General features: G+C 35.5%; 2 protein-coding genes across 3 annotated transcripts in view; one reads left to right on the top strand and one right to left on the bottom strand.

Annotated features, from left to right (window-relative positions):
• CHLSN (cholesin) overlaps window positions 1–23483 on the top strand; it is a 342470-nt gene that overhangs the window by 68345 nt on the left and 250642 nt on the right. The window contains exon 3 of one of the 2 annotated variants that reach the window (XM_074281123.1): window positions 12448–12498. The exons of the other annotated variant lie outside the window; for it this stretch is intronic. Within the exon in view, the coding sequence (XP_074137224.1) occupies window positions 12448–12498 (51 nt within the window). The remainder of the gene's footprint in view (window positions 1–12447; window positions 12499–23483) is intronic. 2 annotated transcript variants of the gene reach the window in all.
• GPER1 (G protein-coupled estrogen receptor 1) lies at window positions 1774–8714 on the bottom strand. Its single transcript, XM_074281112.1, has 3 exons — window positions 8695–8714; window positions 6946–7052; window positions 1774–4577 (listed from the first exon to the last, which is right to left on the bottom strand). The coding sequence occupies exon 3, from the start codon at window positions 4110–4112 to the stop codon at window positions 3015–3017; it is 1098 nt and encodes a 365-aa protein (XP_074137213.1). The 5' UTR covers window positions 4113–4577; window positions 6946–7052; window positions 8695–8714; the 3' UTR covers window positions 1774–3014.

The following is a 23483-nucleotide window of genomic DNA, read 5'->3' as shown; positions in this document are numbered from 1 at the left end:
TCCCTCAGAGAATCACAGGTCTGGTCATCCTTAAATTTTGCAAATTCTGAACCATAAAAATTCCACTCCCTCTTCTGATTCTTTGGTTTGAGTATAAAAAGTGCTGATGGAAGCATCTACTAATAGTCTTTATTTGTGACTACAAGGTTGCAAAGTGTTTTTGATACCAATTGTACATGTGTTGAAATTGTATTTTGTTCTGGTCTCTGGGATCACCCCTCCCCCTCAACCCCCTTCTTAATTACTATAGTAAATATACCAGCAGCAGTAAGATAACAATAGTAGGAAGTAAGAATATAAAGGGGAACATAAAAGTCACTTTAAAATACTTCTATAAATTATGGGAGCATAACAGATACTTAATAAGCTGTTCCATAAATTAGGGGAGCATAGGAACCAATTGCAACTGCCTTATAAATTAGCTGAGGCCACATTCTGAGACTATGTGGTAAAATTGGGGAAGCCAGCTAAGGCCTTAATGTAATGGCTCTTGGGTCTGTAAACACACATGCAAAATGTAATGTGAATGAACTAACTATAAGTTAGTGTCAATAACTTTGAGGTGATTTTGGTCTGTTAATGAACTAATAAGCCCAAGACAGCATAGATAAAAGTTGTTCAGTTTCCCACCACCAAACTTCTAGAAAAATGGACTCCACAAACTCTTGCCTCTTGAGTATTCCAGTTACTATGAGCCAATGAAGCTCAAGTGCTCCCATTCACTCAGCTATTACATAAATGATTCCTGGTGTCCCTTTCCTTCCCTTTCTCTTCCCCATGGTGCCTGCCTCCCTCTACCACCCCATCCCCTGTCTGCTTAGCATCTCCTTGTTGACTGTCTCCATACTCATTGTACTTTATCCATGTTTCACTTCAAGGACCTGCCTTGTTTTTTTTTTTTTTTTTTGTTTTTTGTTTTTTGTTTTTTGTTTTTTGTTTTTTAAAAAATCTCTTCTTCTCTATACCTATTTCTCTGTATCCATACCTGTATTTATGTTCATTGATCTCTATCTCTCTCTTTCTCTCTATTTACATACTATTTCTCTTATGTCTAAAAGCTTTATATATTATTTTATTTACCTCAAGCCCATGGATTATATAAAACCCCATGCAAGAGGAATTAAAAGAGGAAACAGACTTGTTGAATTATGAAGATTCTATGGGCCATGAATTCACCAGTGATTTCTCAGCCACAGTCTTGTCAAATCTATATTTGCTTGTTTGTATTTTTGGTCTTCTTTTTAACTGAACTGAGATGTGTCAGGATAATGTGTCACAGAGCTTGAAAACAGGGGAAGATGGGTTTTGGGGGGAAATTTGCACTTCGCTTTTTTGTAGGACAGGAATGGCTCAGTTTAACAACTAGTTATAAAGAATCATTAGTTAAAATAGTAAACTCCCTAATGGCATTTCATGACTATGACCCATTTGAAATGCCTCTGAGTCCTCCTCTCACAGTGAAATCCTGGTTTATTGCTATGTGGTATTTCCATTTCCCCAGTTCATACTTCAGTCTTCCTCTGCTAAATTGCAAAAAGGCTACACCATATTGGTTTTATGATTATGTCCAGCATTTCACCCTCTCGTCTTTCTTATCTATAAAGTGGGGATAACACTTGCACTATTTACTTTACAGGGTTTTTGTGAGGCCATCTCTTTGAAAACCTTAAAATTTAAATATATACATAGAATCATATACATACATGTATGTATATACATACATATATACACACATACATATTTCATGTGAGTGAAGAAACTGGGTGATATGCATTAGACGTTCAACATTTTAATGAGAGTCATCTACATTATCATCATCATTATTATTTTAATTAATTAACATTATTATTGCATTATTAAACCAGAAATGCCATGATATTACAGTCTCTGATGGCTATGATAAACTCCATAACAACTCTTTCAATTTCATTCCACATTCTTCTAAATGCCAAGATTATTGTAAACATACATTAAAGAAATCAGCAACTCAGATCAGATTAACATGAGAATAGCAGGTATGTTATTTAAGGAGAAAGTTCATCCTTAATGCAAATCTAGCATACACAGGTGACTGTGACTTATCTATGAATAAGGTGGTTGGCAAAATGGGATCATGTATTTTAGAACTGATGGCCCCTCTAAGAGAGATTATGGTATTTAAATGTGTCTGTAGCAATGTGTCTCACTGTAACACTAGTCAGGTGTCAAAGTATGTAGCAGTAGATTATAAATCATGAGACTTGATTTTCCACCATGACATCAAATTTAGAATATTTCAAACAGACTTTAGCCAGAAGTCTTCGTGTTCATTACTTAAAGTGGCAGATTTATTCTCAGTAGGCTAAGTTTCCATTTAAAGAGCTACATCTCCACAGAAACTTCTTAATAAACCTAAGTTTTCCCACATGTTGTTTTGGCAGTTTTCTCTTAAAGGGAGGAATGAGAGTCCATGTGAAGAGTAGCAAAATGTTATGATTTTGTCATGTGTTGATTCTTCTTTGCCAAAGGAAAACATGCCATGATAATCTCTTATCTTTACTTATCACTAAGGCTGTCTATGAACCATATGCAATTAGAGAGAGCTTTTTAGGGCGTATTCTTTAGTAACCCCAATTATAATCAAGTAAACTTGTCCAAACTTTACACATCAAAGCCCGTATAAAGTAGCATCTAGACCACCATTCCTAATATTTTTTTTTTTTGCCCCAGGAACCCCTTTCAACGAAAACCATTTGTTGTGAACCCCCAGAGTAATTTAATATTCTTCTCATAATATTCTATAATTATTTAATGTTTAAGGTGCCATTGAAGAATTATGAACTCCTTGGAACATTATTAAGAACTCTCAAAAGTTCCCAAGTCACTAAATGGGAACTACCGATCTAGACAATATTAGAAACCTATGAGACAAAAAGAAATATTTGTGTTTTTTCCCTTTTCCTAGCTACATACGCATTTGTTAATGGCACACAGTTTTGTTCTATATTGATGAAAAACATTTCACAATTGTCTATTTACACAGCACTGCTAAATTTTACTTCTGTCTGTTCACTGCTCTCAGGGATGACTGACTTGAGGGCAGCATGACAGAAACGATTTAGGGCTGACAGGTTGCTTTTCTGTTCGATGTACAGCCTCAGTTTTTCTCTAAAGGTTTCCCCAAGAAAGCTATAGATAAGTGGGTTTAAGCAGCTGTTTGAAAAAGCTGCTAAGTTAACTATGTGGCCAGTTAAAGGGTAGGCGTGGCGAAAAGACTGTTTGCATGAAGAAATAGCTGGCTCCTTTCTCTGCAAGAGATGTACGCTAATGAAGACGTTTTCAGGTAGCCAGCAGATAAAAAAAACTAGGACCACGGCAACTATCATTCGAAGGGCCTTCTGCCTCCGCATGCGCAAGCTCCGGTGCTTGTGAGCTTTGATGAGCACTCGGACAATGAGTGAATAACAGAGACCAATGATGGCAAAGGGAATAATGAACCCCAAAGTAATCTCGAGCCACTGGATCTCTTTCACGTCGGCAAAGCAGAAGCACACCTCTTCTGTGTGCTGCAAATGGACAGCTGTGAAAGGCACCAGGGTAGCAGAGATGGAGGCCATCCAGATGAGGCCGCAGCTCAGCCTCGCATGGTGTTTGGTGCGAAAAAGGCTGGATCGCATGACCTTTGCTAGGGCGATGTATCGGTCAAAGCTCATCCACGTGAGGAAGAAAATGCTGCTGTACATGTTAATTTGCAAGAACAGAGACATGAAGGTACAGAGGATTGTGATGTCGTAGTACTTCTCATCAAGGTTAAATACTTCTATCAGGGAGTCGGCCACCAGGATGAGGTCTGCCGCTGCCAAGTTGATAAAGTACAGGTCAGGGATTGTCATCTTTTCACGAAAGCTGATGTTCACAACCAGTATGAGTATGTTTCCTACAAAGCCAATGGGGAAGAGGAAGATCGTGTAGAGACATGAGAGGAAGAGACCAATGACATACTGTTGGTGTTCAAATTGGTCCTTAGTTTGTTGGAAAGGGTCAGTTTCATTGAGCAGGTGTGATCTGTTCAGTTCAAAGGATGTACTATTGTAATCCCCAGGTGACAGGGTACCTGCATAATAAACCTCCATAGTAAAGGCTCTTGTGACAGATTACATAAGTTTTGCTGTTCTGGTTGTAAATGCTCAGTACAAGCTAAATTTTTATGACTTTCCAAAAGATTCACGAAAGTCTGTTTTGAGTATTAGATATATCTGATGCATCTTCAGAAGGAAAATAAAACCTGTCTCCGAACTGAGCATAGTCAGTATTGAGTAAAGTCAGGAGAATCTTGTTATTAGTAATCTTTCCAGGTTTTTGAGTTTACTGGTTGCAAAAAAGCCATTCATTGGTTACCAAATAAGGGAAAAATGGATGGGATAGTAGCTTTAAATTGGAAAGCCTTTAAAGCTAGAATCCCATAGATGGTTTTACTGGCTGTTTTTAATTTTAAAGGTAATTATGGAATCCTTAATCTTTTTTTTCTTCCTGGCGTTTTCTTCTTGTGTAATTTTTAGATGTCATTGTCATTTGACGTTTCTTGATTATATGGAAACCTGGGAGGAGTAAATAGAAAAATGTTACCTTCTCATCTCTAACTGAAGCTTGGTTTAAATACTAGTGTACTTCTCTTAAAGGAATAGTTTGCTGCTAGCCAGTTCAGTCTAGAACAGTGTATGACACAGAAAGTTAAATAAAGACCAGAGCTTTTTGTCATATTATGTTGGAAAGATGGTTTATATTCAAAGTGTGCTGAAGGATTATGAAGCAAATGTGGTCTTTTTTTCCTTACAGACTTGAAATGCTACTTAATCTGAGCTGGAAAAGAGTCAGTTAAAGTGATTCATCTTTCTTTTATGCAACTTATTCCTTTGTTTTTATAGCCAAAATAGTATGCTTGTTAAAGAGCATGACTATTTGAGTAGGAAAACCTTAGGAAAACTACTACCACAGGCAGAGGAAATTAACTTAGTTTAATCAGCTGGTGGTGAATCAAAGAGAATGGGAAGGGGGAAAAAACCAACTTTTATTAAGGATAAGATAGCATAGGTAGGGAATTTAACATGAAACAAAATTATACCTTTTAAATTTTAGTTTCTTTTTCAACAGAATATGGAGATTTTGCTTTTTGACTATGAGGTGCTGTGCTGAAACTGAAACAGTGGAGTTTTATCATATAAAATGAAGGAAATTTGACCTTGGAGAACTTAAAAAAAAAAATAAAACAAGTTAATCCTAATAATTAAAAAATGAAATGTCATTAGCAAGTCAGGTCACTAAAAGTAATTGTGCCTTATAATGCCATTTTTAAACCAGTAAGTATGCTCTCTTGTAAATGGCTTTTTAATAGCACTCATCTGTCACATAACATGGTTAGATGCATCTTCTATACTTATCCTCATTTAGCTACATTTAAAGGTTTTGTTTTTCCCTAAGTTTCTTAAGAATGAAATACTTTTTTTAGTTTAAAACTAAACTAGGTTTGGGGATTAGTTTATCAATTTATGTCTAAATGATGATTATCAGAATTTTTGTTTTAGTATACTGTCATTTGATTTCATAGCTATTTTCCAAAATTATATGGGAAATGTTTAATTTTTAATTTAAAGTAAATTAAGTTAACTTATTTTGTTGTGAGAAATTTTTTGGACATTCCTTACTCATTTGAGATTTTCCAAAATTAGGGTTGAGATTCATTTTCCTACAGTTTAAGGATAGCTATACTATTTGTGACTAGCTGTGTATTGGTAAACTTGGATTTTTATTTCAAAATATTCAACGGCCTTTGTTTGGTTTAAGTTAATATATGTTACATAAATTTGTCTTTATTGGGTGTTGTTTTTCTATCTTCCTTCTTGGGTAGATAATCCTTGTTTGAACTAAGGATAAGACTATGACTGTTCTGCACTTGCATTCTGGTCATAATATTTAAAAAACATTTTCTGCATTTAGTTTCATTTTCAAAACTTTAAAAAAATTTCTTGTTCTTTTTAAACATTTTAAAGATTTTAGATTTTGTTCCAGAAGAAATTTCTTTGCAAATTCTTTAAGGATTTCATTTGTTCTCATACCCATATTTGTTAAATATACATTCTGAAAAAAAAAAAAAAAGACTTCTTTGTTATTTTCATATATTTAGAGCCTTTGGATTCTCAAATTACTGTTAATTTTATGATAGTTAAATGAAAATAAAAATAAATCAAGTGTTAAATTTATTACTATACCAGTATTCCCATAAAAAATTGACAGCATATTTATAAATATATAAACCTTCATGGCTGTTTTAAAATTTGATATCAAATTATTTATGTTTCAAATCTCTACTGGTTGCGCAGTTCAGGAGAAATTAGACCAGATCTTTATCAGCTCCATTAACCTAGTAATTTCTGACATTGATTTGCCTTTGCTTGATCTATTTCTTTCAAAAAGAATATTAATCAACCTATTATTTTTGTTAGTTGGCAAGCATTTTTATTGAAAGAGTGAGTAAAGTACTATAATACAGCCTACAGTCTTTGTAATCCTATTTCCTGGAAGTGTGATATATTGTTCCTTGAATGAAATATGCCACACTGCTTTGTAATTTTATTTATGGCATGCTCTATAAAAATTACCTTAGTGCAAACCTTTATTTACTATCAGCAAGTCAAGAAAATTTCTCTCTATAGAGCAAAGTTTTACTTTTATCATTCAAATTGCTGTACATGTCTGGAATTTTAGGTAGCCTCTCTCCCATCTAAAATGTTAACTATACCAAGAGGAAATACCAATTCCTGAAGTAATAAGGGTTAGGGTTGTCTAACAAGCAATTAAAAAATCAAACCAGAGGAAAGTATACTCATTTTACACACAAACACAAATCTTTTGGAAAAGCATCCAAAGAAACATTTGCTGTTACAAAGGACACTCAGAATTGAGCTTTACCTGAGGAAGTCCAGTAGTGCATCCAATACATGTGTTTCTTCAAAGCAGACTCCCTTTGTCTTCATGGTCTGTACTTTTGTGTACCTTTCCAGGATTTGATTGTTCACCTAGGTCGGGACAGGAACAAGATGCTGGCTTAACTTTTCTGGAAAGTGGTTGGAATGATAAATTGGCTGTATTGGGTGCTACCTGTTGAATAATTCAATAGCAGCAAGTAGGTAGAAGATGAGCACCACACCACTATTGAAACCTGGTTAAAAACATTACCCTGAGTAAGTGACTGTCATTGTTCTTGACAGCAGATGCAGATCTTGCTGCCTGTCCTTGGCAACAAACAGGGCTTTATAGATTTCCCAGGGTCCTTCTAATTTGTGTTCAGCTGAAGTGGTGCTGAACAGGCTTCCTTTTAAGGCTAAAATTAACCATTTTTCTGCTGGTTTTTTTTTTTTTTCAAACATAGTGCACGCATAGAAATTTATTTTTCATATTTCTGGCAACAAATTTAAATGCCTAAGACTAGTTAGGCATTTAAAATTGAGTTTCCAGTTAATTTCCCTTTCCTGAATACTTAACCATTTCTCTACTTATACAACATTAAACTCCAACAGCCTCCATCCTACTTCAGGCTGTTAGCACTCCCTGTCTAGAGTGCTGTTAATTGGTTTTCTTTCCACCAATTTTTCCACTCCCTAATCCATCTCCAACACATTTGCTAGACTGGTATTCCTAAAGCGGGGATCTGATCATGGCATTCTCATCCTCAAGAAGCTTCCATGGCTCCTAGTTGCCTCTGAACTGTTTCTTCCATTCTTTTATAAAGGCTGACATTATCCTACTTCCTTTCACATGCCTTATTCTAGCCAAACTGGTCTGCTGTTGTTCAGAGTACAGGACTTTATATTTCCTACCTGCAAAGCTTAGGTATAAACTACTCCCACCCCACCCCCACTCCAACTGTTTGGAATGTTCTCCTCCATCTCCAGCCTCCTTTTGGGCATTGATAAATATAATCCATATTCAAGACCTTTTTTATCCCCCATTCTAGTTAGGGTGCTTCCACTTTTTCTGACATTGCTTTGTATCTTCTCTGTGTATATTTCATGCATATGAATTAGCATGTATACATATTGTTCCTGTCAATAGAATATAAACTTCTTGGAGGCAGGGACAGTTTTGTAATTGTCTGCATGTCCTCACTGTCTAACACACTATCCAGTACTTAATAGATACTTAATTAAGTACGTGTTGAATTGAATGCTACTTGTCCTTTATAGCATTATTTTATATTTATCATTATTTGTTTAAATTTAAATATTTATGTTTGATTGTGTCTGATTTTAAATGTACATTTCAAATAATCTTATCTGTTGAGGTAGTAGTTTTTGTCTATATAGAAAATTTAATCTCATACTGTAACAAAAAAAAAGATTAATCTTTGGGAAATTACATGTAAATTGATCAAAGTAGTTTCACTACCCAAGTTAACAAATAACTTCGGACTCCCACATCATCTCATTTCATTTCCATTTGAATCCATGGTCTGTTCTATAGTGACATTTGCTTAGAACAGCCAATCTGACACATTTACAACACTTTTCTCCCCCGATTTTATCCAGAACTGTTAAGAAGCATTTTTAATAGCATTATACAGTCAGAGAATCAATTTTGCTTCAGAAATAGCCAGTATGTCTAAAGGCTTGTTTGTCTCATCTCTAAAAGGAATTGAGCTGACATTTCTCAGTACCCCACCTACTGGTTGATGGAATCCTGGGGAAAAAGGCAGTTAATTCAAACCTTGTCAGACAGGAAGGGAAAACCCTCATAGGATTGTAGAATATTGTATCAAGGAATTTTGTGGTTGGAATTCCTAAAGGCTCACTTAGTTCATCAATTAAGCCAAGTCAAATAGCCTACAGGCAACTGCTCAATTTTAATATTTAGCTATAATTTATACTATTTCTATCCTCCACCTCTTTTCCATCCTTCTTTCTCAGCTTTTTGATTTGAGTTAGATTATGGTTATATCTTTAAAATCCATGCAATTATGACATTATGAAATCTTTAATTGTACATATTTAATAATGCAGTCTGTCACATCATTGATGAAGAGTACGGGAGAAAAACCATTTTCCAAGCGAATAAAGCATTGGCAAAATATAAATGTAATTACATACACAAATTTAATATGTATCATATTTAAATATGATATGTGTCATTCAGTCATTTCAGTCATGTCTAACTCTTCAAGGCCCCATCTGGAATTTTCTTGGCAAAGATACTGAAGTGCTTTGCCATTTCCTTCTCCAACTCATTTTACAAATGAGGAAATTGAGATAGGGTTAAGTGACTTTTCCAGGGTCCCATATCTAGAAAGTATCTGAGATGGAATTTGAACTCGGATATTTCTGACTCCAGGAGTGGCACTGTAGCTAATGCATCATCTAATTATCTTTATACATACACACATATATATGTAGATTTAAAGTATATGTGTATGTGTACACTTTCTCACACACCCACATATACAGTTATAGTACTCATTGATACTAAAACCTGTGGAAGGAACCTGGATAAGAAAAGTTATAGCAGAGACAAGTATTGGAGGAGGTGCTGTATGGAAGGTAATTAGACTTAATCTATTTGGCTCCAGGTGACAAAAATGGGAACAACCAGGAGAAGATGAAAGGGACCCAAGAGGCAAAAACTTCCTAACAATTAGAGCTGTTTAGATTTGGAGTGGGTTACTCTGGAAGCTAGTAGTTTCACTTTACCAAAATGTTTCATATAGAACATTATCATCATTACCATCACCACCACCACCACCATCATCATCGTCATCACCATCTGAGTTAGAGTATTTTTTAATTTACAAAGTATCTCACAGACATTGTCTCATTTTAACCTTATAACCCTCATTTCTGATAGGTGTTTTCCTCCCTTTATAAGTGGGGAATTATGAAGCTCTGAGAAACTGGGTAATTTGCCCGTTCTTGAGTCTCTGAGGTAGGTTTGGAACTCAGGTCTTCCTGACTCCAAGCCATAAGAGTATCTCCTATACCACACAGCAGGATTGCTCATCCAGTATTTTGTAAAAGAGTGTTTTTGTTCAGGAACAGATTAGAGAATAGAGTCTTCAAAGTTCCATCTAACTCCCCAGATGTCACGATTCTGATTCTCCATATCCTTCTCCCTTTATGTTTCCTTGGATGTTTGTTCCATGTAGTCTGCTCTTGAGCAGCCTTGTGGTATGGTAACTAGTGAGCTTGATCTCAGAGCCAAGAAGAGGAGTGCTGATTGGCACAAGAAGATGGAGATTCTGCACCTTGGAATTCCTATAGTATGGTCATTACAGGCCCAGGCTTTATACCTGTGCAACTTGTTCCACTGGCTAGTCTTGAGAGTGAAATATAAAATTGAACAATTTTGTAAGTTGAAGTTTAAAAAGATTTGAAACTTCTTAAACACATCAACATATTCACATGTATATAGTGTATTGGAGAGTTAGGGTAGTATAGTAGAATCTTGGGTTTACAGAGGACTTAGATTCAGATGCTGACTATACTCCCCTGACTCTGTGACCTTAGGCAAATCATTTAACTTCTCTGTGCCTCAGTTTCCTTGCTTTTCCTTGCTATACTGGGAGTTCTTAACCTTTTTTGTCCTAGACTCCTTTGGCAAACTGAGGAAGCCCCCTTTAAATGAGTAACCTAAAATATTTAGAGTTCCAAAGAAACCAACTAAATTGAAGCATTTATCAGAATATTATATGCTTTATACCATATGGAATTACATAACAGAATGTGGGGGTTTCAAAATTAAAAATTTTAAAAAATGTTTGATTTGTATACCTATTATTTTTATATGACCATATACCTAGGATCACGTAAAAATTTCTTGGGTGAAAAAGGGTCACAAGTAGAAAAAGTTTAAGAATCCCTGTTCTGTACCATCTGACTTAGTGAATTTTTAGTTTCCACAGATTCAATAATCGATTCTATGCTGGTGATTCTCAAATTTATCTAGCCCTAATCCCTCTCTTGAATTAATCACCAAATGCCAATTGGATATGTTCTGTAGACATCTCAAACACAACTGTTCCCCTATTCCTAGATCCCTTTTAATGTTGGAGATAGCTTTGAGATCCTCCAAGTCATACAAGATCTCATTGTATAATAAATATAAGATGGAACAACTTTGTAAGTTCAAGTGTTAAGTTTCACCTCTAAGATCCTGTCATCCTACAAGATCACAGCCTCCTTGTCAGTCTCAGCTCTTCAGCCACAAGTATCTCGAATGGACTCTTTATTCCCATAGCACCACAGCCTCTCCTTTCTGGGTCCCCTTTTCTCAGCTGATAGAGACATCACACTGGCTCAAACTTCATCATCTTACAGCAGAGTCATTGCAGTGATCCACTAGCAAATTTTCCTGCCAGCCCCTCTGCCCCCCACCGGCCTCCTTTTCAGTCTTCCTCTTTTTCTTCTGAGTACTTGATGACACAGTGACAATAACCTTCTTCCTGATCCATCTCTCTATGCTATACCTATCTACTCTGTTCTTTTTCAGTGGCTCTATCCCATGCTTAGAATTCTTCTTTCAAGATTCAGCTCAAATCCTCCTTTCCATGTAAGACTTTTCCTGGTCACACTCACTGCCAGTACCCTTCCTTGTTTATACACTTTGTATATCTTTTTTTGTTCATAGTTCTTTGCATATTATCTCTCTCTTCTCCTTGAGGACAGAGACCATGTTTCTCATTTTCTCTGTATCCCTAGCACTTTTTGCAATTCTTAGCACATAGTAAGAACTTAATATATTCTTTTTGATGATGAGGAAAAATTAGATGATTTCTAAAGTACCTCCTAGCACTTACATTTTATGAACTTATACATTTATGTGTATATATCTCTTCAACATATACATAAAATATACCTACATATTATGTCATATCACATATAGAACACATATCATATCTTGTCACAAAATCTTTTTATTTATTGATATTAATAAAATATTAAATCCAGTTATTAATTTCTAAAATAAAAATTCAATTAATAATATGAAGCACATTTGATTTGGGCCATTTTTTTGGACAGTTTTGAACATTAGATCATTCTAATGTTAAAAATGCCTGAAAAACCATTTTGAAAGCAGTCATGAGAATGTACAAATTCCTCTTGATATTTAAAAAAAATAACTTTGCCAATTTTTTAATAGCTAAGATATGCTACTTCAAAATAGATATTGCACATGTTTTGAATAAATTGCTTTACACACAATAAAGCATATGATTGTGTTTTAAGAATGTTTTATTCTAAAGTTTTTAATAGTTTCTGACCATTATTACCTTGCAGATTTTTCCATTTCCATAGTTGTGGATAATACTGGTCTAATGTTACAGGTGCACCCTGATATATGTAATAAAATGTTTCTGGCATTATCAGACTATTAAGGATAGAAGAAATCTAAAAAGTCATTTGTCCCTTTTCTTTCTTTTTGTAGATCAGGAAATTGAAACCCAGGAAAGTTACATGTCTTGCCCAAGGTCACATGGTAGGAAAAATTTCTATTTCTTCTCATTCTAAGTTCAGTGCTTTCTTCACTTCAACATACTTTTAAAAAAAAATCTGTGTCAATTGAATTATTTTAAGTGTATAGGGTGGTTACTCTTTAAAAGAACCTTTTGAGAAATATTCTTATTTAAAAAGGGAATTATTTTGTAATGCAAATAATTATTATCATTAGTTTTGTGGGCCCTTTTGGAAGAGATTCATAATTACTCAAAAGAATTTAGTCTGACCAAGTGGATAAAGAATGCCAAGAATAAGAAAGAAAGGAAGGAAAGATGGGGGGAGGAAGGAAGCAAGCAAAGGAGAAAGGAAGGAAAGAAAGAAAGAAGGAGCAAACAAATATAGTGGTTTTGTGACCCCAAGCAAAACACTTAACCTCTCAGTTAGACTGTTAAGTTGCAGAGCAGGTGAGCCCTGCATTGGTAGAAGGAATTGCCTCCTCCAGTATAATCATAGGTCCAGTAAAAACAAAAACAAAGCAAAACTTTAAAGTGGATTTCTACTAATAAGTAATTAAGAAGTGACTGTAGCCACTTATGAGTGAAAATCACAATTTATTTAAGATAAATAGGAATGAATGCTGACATCATTCAGTTTACTGTCTCTTAGAATTATGAAACATAGGACTGGAGCTGAATGGCATCTCCTTGTGGAAAGGGAAATTGATGAAAAATATTAATGGGCTAGCAAATTTTTCTAAGCTGTCTTGAATCTCCACCTGCCAATTAACGGGACATTTTTGTGCCATGGACATCTGAAACTCAACATGCCGAAACAGAACTCATTATCTTTCTCCCCAAATCCTTCCCAGTACCTAACTTTGCTGTTACTGTTGAAGGTACCACCATTTTTCCAGTCACCCAAGCTTGTGGCCTAGGTGTTGTCTTCCTTGGTGTCTCATCATTTCTCACCCTCTATATCTAATCTGTTGGCAGGGTCTGTTGATTTTATTTTCATAATGTTCCTTGTATGTGCCCTCTTCTCTCACCTGGTTCTGCCCCTCTCGTGCAGACTCTCATCCCCTCACTCCTGGACCATTGTAAGAGCCTACTGCAGTCTGCATGATTTGAGGCTTTCTTCACTGCAGACCATCCTCCACTCAGCTGTCAAGGTGATCTTAGATTTCAGATCTGAACATCTCACCTCACTACCCAGTAATTCTCTATTACATCTAGAATCAAATATAAAATCTTCAGTTTGTCATTCAAAATCTTTTCTAACCCATCTCCACCCCACCCTCAGTCTTCTCACATCTCTCCCAACCCAATACTCTGCCCTGCCAGAGATACTGCCCTCCTTGATGTTTCTTCAAAAAGACATTGATAATTTTCATTGGTTGATTTCCCCTCTCTCCCTCCATACTACCTCCTTCCCCCTCATGCATGAATCACTCTTTCTCTTTATTTCCCCTTTCTGAATCTCTCCTTCCCCCATTGATGATTTTCAGTTTATCCTATATATAACTTATTTTGTGCAGTTTTTTGCATCTTATCTCCTCAATTAAACTGTGAACTCTTTGAGAACAGGGACCTTTTTGTGATTGGGGGGGGCATTTAGCACACAGTAGGCACTCAGTCAGTGTTTATTAACTGTCTGATTGCCTGGTCTGTTTCAAATTGTGATAACAAGGGTTAAATTGAGATTGGATTGGATAAATGAGAAGAGTCCTCAGGAGAACTATTACTAGAGGGCTTGCTTCTGTAGAGATGACATCCTTACAAAAAAGAATTGCTTATTTGCAAAAGATTTTCTTTCTAATGAGAAGCAGCTTAGTGCAGTGGAGAGAACTGGGTTAAAAATCTCATTTTTATTCCCTGCTATCTGTGTAACCTTGAACAAGCCATCTTGGAACTCAAGTTTCCTTGGCTAAGAAGAGGGTGGAGGTGGGAACAGAATTGATCAGTTAACCTTCAGAATTCCTCTTTTGCTTTAAATCTATGATCTTCTAATCTTTAGAAGGTGTACTTCAGAGGAAAATAGTCTTTTCTTTTTTTTTATTAATTTTATATAACTTTTTTTTTGACAGTACATATGCATGGGCAATTGTTTACAACATTATTCCTTGCACTCACTTCTGTTCTGAATTTTCCCTTCCTCCCCTCCATCTCCTCCCCTAGATGGCAGGCATTCCCATACATATTAAATATGTTATAGTATATCCTAGGTACAATATATATGTGCAGAACCGAATTTCTTATTGCACAGTAAGAATTAGATTCAGAAGGTAAAAATAATCTGAGAAGAAAAACAAAAAATGCAAACAGTGTACACTCATTTCCCAGTGTTTCTTCTTTGGGTGTAGCTGATTCTGTCCATCATTGATCAATTGGAACTGAATTAGATCTTCTCTTTGTCGAAGATATCCACTTCCATCAGCATACATCCTCATATAGTATCATTGTTGAAGTGTATAATGATCTTCTGGTTCTGCTTATTTCACTCAGCATCACTTGATGTCAGTCTCTCCAATCCTCTCTGTATTCATCCTGCTGGTCATTTCTTACAGAACAATAATATTCCATAACATTCATATACCATAATTTACCCAACCATTCTCCAATTGATGGACATTTATTCATTTTCCAGCTTCTAGCCACTATGAAAAGGGTTGCCACAAACATTTTGGCACATACAGGTCCCTTTCCCTTCTTTAGTATTTCCTTGGGATATAAGCCCAGTAGTAGCACTGATGGATCAAAGGGTATGCACATTTTGATAACTTTTTGGGCATAATTCCAGATTGCTCTCCAGAATGGTTGTATTCTTTCACAACTCCACCAACAATGTATCAGTGTCCCAGTGGAAAATAGTCTTCTAAAAAAACACTTTTATTTTATATCTTTTGTTTACACTTAAATTTATCTTTGTATCTTTTCTTCTTTTCCCCTTTCCCCCTGCAGAAGATCATCCCTTATAACAAAAGAATTTCTTCAAAAGACAGAAAGTTATAAGAGGGGAAAAAAAATAAAAAAAACTAATCAATACATTAAAAAATCTGACCATAAATACAATGTTCCATACCCAAAGGACTCTCCTTCCCAATATTTGCAAAGGATTTTTGTGTATTTGTGTGTGGGAGGCCAACCTTGTTTTTTTAATTTCTCAGTATGCATTTTTGATTGTTTTGTGGTGGTTGTTCTACTGAAACTGTTACATGTTGTTTTCTTGGCTCTTCTTATTTCTCTTTGCATCAATTCAGGCAAATCTTTCTATACTTCTCTAGTCATCATAGTCATCAATTTTTTTAATAGCACAGTAATATTCCATTATATTTATTTTGTTTATTCACTTGAACATTTTATTTATCCAATACAACACTTTATTCATCTATTCCCCAGTTGATTGGCATCTTTTTTTTTTCTCCAAAAAATATTTCTGAATTTTATTTCTGAAAAATATTCCCCTGCTACTCATCCCATCTTTATTCCATCTCGTATTTTGCTAAATATTGAAACTGTGTCCCACATGAATATAGTCTATGTAGGACAAGGCTACATGTTATTACATAAATATTTATTTTGGAATAGAATGGTTTGAGCCTATGTTGCTTTCTTCAGAACCACCCAGGATATCAATCTCTGCCAAGTACAGTGGAATCTCTAATTATGACCATTTGTTCTGCCAAGCCTGGGAACAAGTGGGCTAAGTTGAAGGGTGTTCTGGCAACAACACTACTGAATTTCCTTCCGTTTGTGCTCAGCACTTAAAACTAAACCCTATTTTAATTGGTGTTGGGCTTTTATCAGAGCAGTAGCAGACTCTCTTTTGTAAGTAAGAAACAATTAGTCTCTAATTGCCATCTTTGAAAATTTCTTCTGCATATATACAGAAATCAACAAGCATTTACATGGTAAATAAAATATTTTATATACTTTATTTACACCCTTGCTTTTCTCAGATTAGTCTCATAAGGATAGTAGATCTAAAATTTTATCTGTTCTTTCTTTCACAAAAAGGTTGTTTTAAAAGAAATTTTTTTAATTGATAATTTTTGCTTTTGTATCTTTTTTCTCTAATATAAAACCCCTTCCCTGTACATTGGGTTATTCCTTATGTCAGATTTTAAAACAGGCAGAAAAAAAGTTCAACAAGATCAAACAACATACTAACCATGGTTTGTAGCATATCTAGTATTTTTTTACACCTATGATTCCCCACCTTTTTCAAGAGAAAGAATTGTCTGTTTTCTCAGCTCTTCCAAGCTAAGTTTGGTTTTTATAATTATATAAAACTCAGATCATGAAAAGGAATTTAAAAGGGTGGGAATGATTTACTTTCTTCTTCACCATTATGTCTTTGCCTCCTTTTGTTAGTTTTAAAAACAAATCCACATTTACCTACTCAGATGAGTATTTTATAGCTGCCATAAAAGACCAATATTACTGGTATTGGTTTTACTGACCTCTTAGATACACTGACTCCCCTTGATGGTTGCTAGGATTTCTCCTGACATCAGCTATTTTTTCTAGATAGGAGACCTCATAATAATAAATGAAACTTGCCTCCATTGGGTCTTGTCCTCCAGAATTATAGAATCCAGTTTTTATGCCCTAAATCTTAGACCAAAGGGACAGATATGGTAAAGTACAATGAGAATTATAGCATGTGATTATAAATGGAAATAAGAAAGCTGAGTTCTGGTTCTATCTATCACTTTCTGTATAATCTTAAATACCTTAGTTTCTTTGGGCAAACTCCCGTTCCTGAGTTTAAATCTGGCCTTAAATCCAACACTTCACACTTTCTAGCTATGTGACCTTGGACAAGTCACTTAACCCTGTTTGTCTCAGTTTCCTCATCTGTAAAATAAGCTAGAGAAGGAAAAGACAAACCAATTCAGAAAACCCCAAATGGGGTCATGAAGAGTTGGATACAATTAAAATAAATGAACAACAGTAATTTCCTCATCTGTAAAATGAATGGTTAAGATTAAACAATCCTAGCTACTTCATTGCTATGGAACATTATATGTTACCATATATCTTTCTTGAAACTGCAGTACACACTGACTTTCTCACTTACTCTCATTTTTATTTTAATAACAGTAACTTGAGAAAAATGTCTGTTGGCTTCTCAGTGTGGGCACCAGTGGAAGTCTGCCTGAGATTTCATTGAGATTTCAGGTTGATTACACTTCCCTATATCAATATGCTGACTTATTTTTCTTTTCTTGAGAGAACACCTGTAAAAATAGGGATTAGTTATATGTAAGCGCTGAGCACAAATGGAAGGAAATTCGGTAGTGCTGTTTCCAGAATTACCGTCAGCATTCATGAACCCTGTATCAGGTCCTATAAGTCTTTCAATGATCCTTTGAATTTTTTTTTTTTAATGAGGCAATTGGGCTTAAATGATTTATCCCAAGATCACACAGCTACTAAGTGATGATGACTGAGGCTGGATTTGAACTCAGATCCTCCTGACTTCAGGCTCAGTGCTCTATCCATGTGCCACTTAGCTGCTCCCTCTGAATTCTTATGGCCTAGTAATGTACCCTTACATTCATTTCACAATTTTGTTTTGTTGTTCCTTAATTGATAATCATTCATTTTGTGTTCATTTGTTTGTTCCTGTAAAAGTTTTGGTTTGATTTCTTTAAGATTTTAAGGTTTATATAGATACACACATGCATGAATGTATATGTTTGTGTGTGTGTATACATATATATATGTATGTATGTATGTATGTATGTATGTATGTATGTATATGTCTCTATGTGTATATAGATGTGTGTGTATTACCCCCCCCCCCCAGGCTGGGGTTAAGTGACTTGCCCAGGGTCACACAGCTAGGAAGTGTTAAGTGTCTAAGACCAGATTTGAACTCAGGTCCTCCTGAATTCAAGGCTGGTGCTCTAGCCACTGCGCCACCTAGCTGCCCCCGTGTATAACCTTTTGACACAATTCCAAAATGGTTTCCAGAATAGATGAAGCAATAGGAAGTTTGATCCACAATATACCAATGCATGGCTATGTAAGTTAGACAAGTTTTGAATGGATAGCAGCCAATTTGTGATAAGAATGCTTTGAACATAGAAGATGCTTAGAAAATTGGAGCCTGCTATTCCCTACCCTTGTTGTGCCACAGTTCTCTTTTAAGGTCCTGATCCAGTTTCCCTAATTGTCCTATTCAGTTACTCTGCCTCAGGTTATAACCATTCCCTCTTAATGTAAGGATAAAGGTTTTATATCTTAGACCTTAGGCTGTACTTATTCCCTCTTAATGCTTGATGGGATAAAAGTCTTGATGGGATAAAGGAGCTTCTCCTGTACCTCCCTCTACCATGTTATCCTAGGTGCCTGCCTCCATTAGGTTATCCTCATCCACTCATCTCTCCCATTATGCCATCTTTCTTGTTACCCTATAAAAGAATCTTTGTATCATTTGACATTTGAGGCTGGATTCTTGGAGACTATAGTCTCATTCAGCCCTGGGACCAAACCATTTGGTCCCAGTATGTTTCTCCATTAAATAGATTATTAAATACTCTCTAATCTTTATCTTGCTCAGTTTCTCCAGCATTACATCTTCAGAGTCCTGGAATTGTCAGTTATATAGGACATATAAGAAGGAGATACTTCCTAAGAATGAGTAGAAGCTCATAGGAAAGGTGTGCCAGATATGGTGGGAAACAAAGTTAGAGCTAAGAAGGACCAACAAGCATCTAGCTGAGTCCTCGCCTGGCTGAGACACCCAAGGCATTTAGTGTACAGTTAGGTCCTTTCTTTAACCAAATGATGGCTTAAAGAACTAGTCATAGAATGCTCGGTTGCAGCTGTCAGTAGATCCTTGTCGCTGGATTTAACTGATTGAATTAAAATTAGTACATTGTTCCCTGAGATGTTGCTAGGTGATAAATTTAGACTCAAAGGCTCTTTTTCTTCTGCTTATGAATTCTATCCCAAAGATTTTTCTATGAGGAATAAAGTCATTAATATTTATTAAACACTTGCTATGTGCCAGTCACTGTGAAACAGAAAGGGTGAACTATTGAATTTCCTGGCTTCATTTGTTAAATTTCCAAGTTCAGGCTCTGCCGGACCTTTGATTTGTCAAACTATTATCTTAAAGTCTTGCTTTCTGTCTGTTCCTAGGGATACATTGATGTCTTAGCTTGTTCCTTTATTTTCTCACTCTGTTTCAATTCATACTATAACATTTTTGATACTTAACTATTGTCACAAGGTGGATTTTGATTACATGAAGAACAAAAAGGCCAGTGCAGATCAAGTAGTAAATGTAGAAGACAAATAGAATGTGTTCTTTTCTCTGAATTTTGACAGGTGAGCTACTGGAGGCTAGATGCAAATGATCCTTTGGTAGAAGAGGAGGCCCTAAACAAGACTGAGAAAAGTCTCACCTTCTCTTCATACTCTTTGATCTGGTTTTTGTTTTGGTTGGTTGGTTGTTTTGGGGGGGGAAGGGGAGGGGAGTAGAGAGAGTTGTTTTTTCCTCTTGAACATCTAACAATTGGATTTCAGATTCCAGGGAGGCAGAGTGGTATAGGAGAGAAGAATATTGGCTTGGAATTTGAATGGGTTTGATTACATGCTCTGCTCTTTGACTTTTGATGACTTTGGGGTAGATGTTTTTTTTTTTTTTTTTTTTTTTTTGAACAATTATAAATTTTATTGAGAAAACTTTGTGCTAAACAAATTGTGGCACATGAATGCAATGGAATTTTATTGTGCTATAAAGAAACTTGAGAACACTTAAATGAACTAAATCAAAGTGATACCAGCAGAACAATGTAAATGGAAATAACATCAGCAAAAGAAGAAAAATTGAATGACATGAAATTATTGTTGTTTATTGTTACCTTCTTTCAGTCATGTCTAAGTTTTAGCAGCTCTATTTGAAGTTTTCTTTTTTTTTTTTTTTTTTTCTTTTATTTTTTTTAATTTTATTTTTTTAATTTTTTTTATTATATATATATATATATATATATATTATAATATTATCCCTTGTATTCATTTTTCCAAATTACCCCCCCTCCCTCTATTCCCTCCCCCGACGACAGGCAATACCATACATTTTACATGTGTTACAATATAGTCTAGGTACAATACATGTGTGCGAATATCATTTTCTTGTTGCACAATAAATATTAGAATCCGAAGGTACATGCAACCTGGGCAGACAGATATTAGTGCTAACAATTTTCATTCCCCTTCCAGTGTTTCTTCTCTGGGTGTAGCTACCCCTGTCCATCATTGATCAACTGGAAGTGAGTTGGATCTTCTTTATGTTGAAGATTTCCACTTCCATCAGAATACATCCTCATACAGTATTGTTGTTGAAGTGTACAGTGATCTTCTGGTTGTGCTCATTTCACTCAGCATCAGTTGATTTAAGTCTCTCCAGGCCTCTCTATATTCCTCCTGCTGGTCATTTCTTACTGAGCAATAATATTCCATAACCTTCATATACCACAATTTACCCAACCATTCTCCAACTGATGGACATCCATTCATCTTCCAGTTTCTAGCTACAACAATAAGAGCTGCCACAAACATTTTGGCACATATATGTTTCTTTCCGCTCTTTAGTATTTCTTTGGGATATAATCCCAGTAGTAGCGCTGCTGGGTCAAAGGGTATGCACAGTTTGATAACTTTTTGGGCATAATTCCAGATTGCTCTCCAGAATGGCTGGATTCTTTCACAACTCCACCAGCAATGTATTAGTGTCCCAATTTTGGGGAAGATGTTTTTTCCATTCTGGGTTTCAGTTTCCATATCTGTAAAATGAAGGGTTTAAACTAGCTGACCACTAATGTCTGCTTCTAAACCACAATTCTGTAGATTAGACTTTTTGTTAGTGATTTCTGGGAAAGGTAAAATACATTCCCCAAGCTCTTTAAATTATAGCTATTTGTCTCCTCGATACAAAAGGCAGGTAAGGTCCTATTATGTCATTAGGACAACTTTAAGCCAGTGCCTTGTTCAGAGTTATTCAAATGCTCATTGTGTATGTTATGGAATATTATTGTTCTGTAAGAAACGATCAGCAGGATGATTTTAGAAAGACCTGGAAAGACTTATATGAACTAATATTAAGTGAAGTGTGCAGAACGAGGTGATCATTGTATAAGGCAACGGCAAGATTATATGATGATCAGTTCTGATTGATGTGGCTCTTTTGAACAATGAGATGATTCAGGCCAGTTCCAATGATCTTGTGATGGAGAGCCATCTGCACCCAGAGAAAGGACTGTGGGGACTGAATGTGGACCACAACATAGTATTTTTACTCTTTTTGTTGTTTGCTTGCATTTTGTTTTCTTTCTCATTTTTTCTTTTTTTTTTTTTTAGCAGATTTTTCTTGTGTAGAATAATAATATGCATAAAAGAGTTGCACATGTTTAACATACATTGGATCATTCTAGAGGAGGGAGTGGGGGGAAGAGAGGGAAAAAATTTGGGATGCAAGGTTTTGCAAGGGTGAATGTTGAAAATTATCCATGCATATGCTTTGGAAAATACAAAGTTAGGGGGCAGCTAGGTGGCACAGTGGATAGAGCACCAGCCTTGAATTCAGGAGGACCCAAGTTCAAATCTGGTCTCAGACACTTAACACTTCCTAGCTGTGTGACCCTGGGCAAGTCACTTAACCACAGCTTCAGGGGGGGAAAAAAAGAAAGAAAGAAAAGAAAGAAAAAGTTTTAATAAAAATAAATAAAATATATTATCCCTTCATATTAAAAAAATAAGGTTAGAAACTGAATTATGACTTTTTTAATAGGGAATTCTCTCCATCAAGAAATATTGGTACTTAAAGAGTTGCTTGACAAACCCAAAGATCCCAAATTTTGGGATAAGAATTCATTATTTGACAAAAACTGCTGGGAAAACTGGAAATTAGTATGGCAGAAACTAGGCATGGACCCACATTTAACACCACATACTAAGATTAGATCAAAATGGGTCCAAGATTTAGGCACAAAGAACGAAATCATAAATAAACTGGAGGACATGGGATGGTTTACCTCTCAGACTTGTGGAGGAGGAAGGAGTTTGTGTCTAAGGGAGAACTAGAGACCATTATTGATCACAAAATAGAACATTTTGATTATACCAAATTAAAAAGTTTCTGCACAAACAAAACTAATGCAAACAAGATTAGAAGGGAAGTAACAAATTGGGAAAACATTTTTACAGTTAAAGGTTCTGATAAAGGCCTCATCTCCAAAATATACAGAGAATTGACTTTAATTTATAAGAAATCAAGCCATTCTCCAATTGATAAATGGTCAAAGGATATGAACAGACAATTTTCAGATGATGAAATTAAAACTATTTCCGCTCATATGAAAGAGTGTTCCAAATCACTATTGATCAGAGAAATACAAATTAAGACAACTCTGAGATATCATTACACACCTGTCAGATTGGCTAAGATGACAGGAACAAATAACGATGAATGTTGGAGGGGCTGTGGGAAAACTGGGACACTGATGCATTGTTGGTGGAGTTGTGAAAGAATCCAACCATTCTGGAGAGCAATCTGGAATTATGCCCAAAAAGTTATCAAAATGTGCATACCCTTTGACCCAGCCATACTACTACTGGGCTTATATCCCAAGGAAATACTAAAGAGGGAAAAAAAAAAAAAAAAAAAGAAATACTAAAGAAGGGAAAGGGACATGTATGTGCCAAAATGTTTGTGGCAGCCCTTTTCATAGTGGCTAGAAGCTGGAAGTTGAATGGATGTCCATCAATTGGAGAATGGTTGGGTAAATTATGGTATATGAATGTTATGGAATATTATTGTTCTGTAAGAAATGACCAACAGGAGAAATACAGAGAGGCTTGGAGAGACTTACATCAACTGATGCTGAGTGAAACGAGCAGAACCAGAAGATCATTATACACTTCAACAATGATACTGTATGAGGATGTATGCTGATGGAAGTGGATATCTTCAACATAGAGAGGAGCTAATCCAATTCCAATTGATTAATGATGG

Source organism: Sminthopsis crassicaudata, chromosome 1, assembly GCF_048593235.1.
Source record: "Sminthopsis crassicaudata isolate SCR6 chromosome 1, ASM4859323v1, whole genome shotgun sequence".
In the NCBI taxonomy this organism is placed as follows: Eukaryota; Metazoa; Chordata; class Mammalia; order Dasyuromorphia; family Dasyuridae; genus Sminthopsis; species Sminthopsis crassicaudata.
Note: the sequence above shows the minus strand (reverse complement) of the source record. Positions and strands in the feature narration are given on the sequence as shown.

Bases quoted from the DNA above. Each gene is read 5' to 3' on its own strand.
- GPER1 (XM_074281112.1), bottom strand. From the start codon at position 4,112: ATGGAGGTTTATTATGCAGGTACCCTGTCACCTGGGGATTACAATAGT.